This window comes from Dichomitus squalens, assembly GCF_000275845.1.
Source record: "Dichomitus squalens LYAD-421 SS1 unplaced genomic scaffold DICSQscaffold_14, whole genome shotgun sequence".
NCBI lineage: Eukaryota > Fungi > Basidiomycota > Agaricomycetes > Polyporales > Polyporaceae > Dichomitus > Dichomitus squalens.
Genome location: NW_006766896.1, coordinates 679,046 through 682,033, shown reverse-complemented (window position 1 = coordinate 682,033; position 2,988 = coordinate 679,046). Strand labels below are relative to the sequence as shown.

Sequence of the window (2,988 nt, the reverse complement as noted above, 5' to 3'; positions counted from 1 at the left end):
GGAGAGCAGGACCAGATAGAGACGGCATTTTTCGAGTGTGGTGATGCGGGACTGCTGTCGTGCTCGCATCAACTTATATACATGATTCCGCACTCCGCATAAAGGCCGTCATCCACCCTGCATAGAGGCCGCCATCTATCTTGCATGAGGCTGCCATCTATCTTGCATGAGGCCGCTAACCACCCTGCATGAGATCGCCCTCTTCTCACTGTTGAATGCACTAAATTGGATTGAATGGTTCCTTGTTCCCAATACGGATGAACTGCGCCACGGCCGTGCCACCATGAGATCGCCGTCTTCTGACAATTCAGTAACTGAGGATCATTAACGGTAACTTGTTCCTAATATGGGTGAACTGCGCAGCGCCGGTGCCACCAAGCTCCTTCATCACATGCCACACCTGGCTTCTATCTCATAGCCTGTCCAATTTGACCTCGAAATGGAAAGCTAATCCCCCTATCGATACACGAGGCCGAATGTCAATCGATTTGCCTTTTAGGGGTTGACCATTTTATTTCTCGATCCCTTTTATTCGCTCATTGGAGAACTAACCTTTTTTTTTCAGCACAGAAACTGACTGTCAATCCGGCACTCCGGGAGAACCGCGGGCGCAGGGCTCCCTCAGCGCTAATCCTCTTACGCAGGCGGGCAGTATTGTCAAGCTCATCGCTTTACTGCTGTCTTTTTACGCTCTCACAGTACTTGCTCCCCCCAACCTGTAGTGTGACACTGAACTGCCCTGCACCTCAGGCGGTCCTCCAGGAGGACCGTGCGCGCCGCCATACCCCAGCGCTTACCCACACCTGCCACCGAAATGTCAAGCAGGCGGGCGGTGTTGTCAAGCTCATCGTTCAACTGTCGTCCTTTCACCCTCCCATGCTCATTGTGCGAGCCTTGCCGCACAGCGCTCTACACCCCTGTTGCAGTGCCATGCTATCACGCAGACGGTCCTCCAGGAGGACCGCCCCCGTGGTGGGGGGGCCTGTGGCTGTGCCAGCGCCACCCACCCTATCCCTGTCTGCCGCGGGCCTCCCGGAGTGCCCTGTATAGTACTGGTGTAGTTGTTGTCTTATAGTCTACTTGTACTATAGTAACTACAAGTGCTACTACATATATTGCTATATCGCTAGTGGGTGTATGCAGGGTGATGGCGTCTATGACAGTGGATTAAACCCTAGGGTAGGGTTTAGCCGACCCTAGGGTCCGCCCACCAAAATCCCAGAAAACTCTTGCATAACCCTTATATCCCTTCTCTCCAATCTAGGAGCATTGCGCAATACTCTTCCCCCCGTGTGCTACACCGCGTACTTGGATAAGTTCGCATGATAAGTCTGGATAGACTTGTAGTAGTACCTCAGTGTAACACACATCAGTCCGTCATCGAGGTTGGGCTCCAATTGGGAGTCACTGTGTACAGCATACTTGCTTTGTGCAAGGCAAACGCTACTTCCTTCTCCCAATCTTGACATTTGAAGGGCTTATCACCTGGAACATCTTTGAGGGGTCAGTTACCTCTGAGATGTTTCTCGATTTTCTGAAGACCTGTGTTGTATGTAAAACAATCATCTGGACATACCCCACCATCTAACAACTCCCAGATACCACTTACAACACCTTATCCCGGCCCACAGAGCATACTCGTGCTCGACAATTGCAATATCCACCATTCCGAGGTCATCCGTGAGCTAGTGGAGGATCAGGCATGTAAGTACCATTGCTCATGATACCAGATTACATTTGCTGAGTACTCCTCAGTGTGCAAGCTTGTGTTCTTGCCTCCATATTCCCCCGATCTCAATCTCATAGAGATGGCCTTCGCAAAAGTCAAGTCTGTGCTCCGACGGCACTTCAATGGGGAATCCCATAGTGTCTCGGATATCAGTGATGCTTGCTATACGATCACACCGGAGGATGCAGTGGGATACTTCAGAGAGGCGGGATACATGTAGCACTGTATTTACACCATTGCGCGAGTAATCGAAGGGCTGGTCCAAGCCTCAGCGAGGTAGGAGCAAGCCCAGAAATCGCGCGCGCGAGCTCGCGACTTAGGCGTTTGATCAGGCGCCCAGTTTTCGCAAATCACTTTTCCGTATCAGTACGCTCTTTGCTGTAATACTGCCGCACCTGTACTATGTACGCGGGATACAAATGCTTGAAGGAAAAAAAAAAGACAATATCCCATAACCCTGGTCACGAGACTACTGCAAACATCAAAAACGGAGTCCATACTGTAAGCATATGCTATATTACGAAAATGATATGATGAATGGCGAACGCTGACCTTTGCATCGATGAATACTCTACTGGCCCCACATCCCTCGACCTCGACCTCTCGACGGACCCGGTATCCATGTTCTGTCACTGTCCACCTATCTCGTCCCCAGTCACGCGCCCGGTCTCGTTCACGATCACGATCTGCAGAGGGACCCCGCGGCGCGAAGTATGTAGGGCACGTTCTGTTGGAGTGCGTACGGCGAGGCAAGCGTGGTGCGAGCCTCGGCCGTGTTTCGGGCGGACAAGTCTTGTCGCGCCGTTGACGCGCCTTGTCCCGCCTTGTCCCGCCTTGGCGGATTCACCCCGTTTTGTTTACGAATGCCACGTCTCACTCATCTTGTAGTATGGACGTCTTGTTACAAATGTGTACTTAACTCTTTCGATTCACGTTGGCTCACCTCAGTCCCGCGTATAACGCGTGCTGAGGTGAGCATATGCTTGTTACTTATTCTACGTACTCATACTGATTAATACGCTGTAGTTACATTGCTATAGGTATTACAATATACAAGTCCCGCGTATAACGCGTGCTGAGTTACATTGCTATAGGTTATGAGCCCTGCCTTCTAAGGCAGACTTCAGGCACTAGAAACTTACCCCTTTAGGCAACCCCTCCTCCCCGAAATGGCGTCCATCAAGCTTACTGACGATGTCGTCCGAGTTCCTAAACTCGACGTCAGCGGCACCAACTGGGTGTTGTACAAGGAGCGCCTT

The 2,988-nt window shown here is 51.3% G+C and overlaps 2 protein-coding genes across 2 annotated transcripts; both read left to right on the top strand.

The window, feature by feature from the left end:
- Positions 1-1,441: 1,441 nt before the first annotated feature.
- On the top strand, positions 1,442-1,724 carry DICSQDRAFT_60571 (uncharacterized protein; the record flags this gene model as incomplete). Its single annotated transcript, XM_007365871.1, has 2 exons — positions 1,442-1,546; positions 1,599-1,724. Coding segments are annotated over 2 exons (231 nt in total), but the record flags the coding sequence as incomplete, so codon positions are not given.
- A 39-nt stretch (positions 1,725-1,763) lies between these two features.
- Positions 1,764-1,949, top strand: DICSQDRAFT_60726 (uncharacterized protein; the record flags this gene model as incomplete). Its single annotated transcript, XM_007365870.1, has 1 exon — positions 1,764-1,949. A coding segment is annotated over one exon (186 nt), but the record flags the coding sequence as incomplete, so codon positions are not given.
- Positions 1,950-2,988: the final 1,039 nt, after the last annotated feature.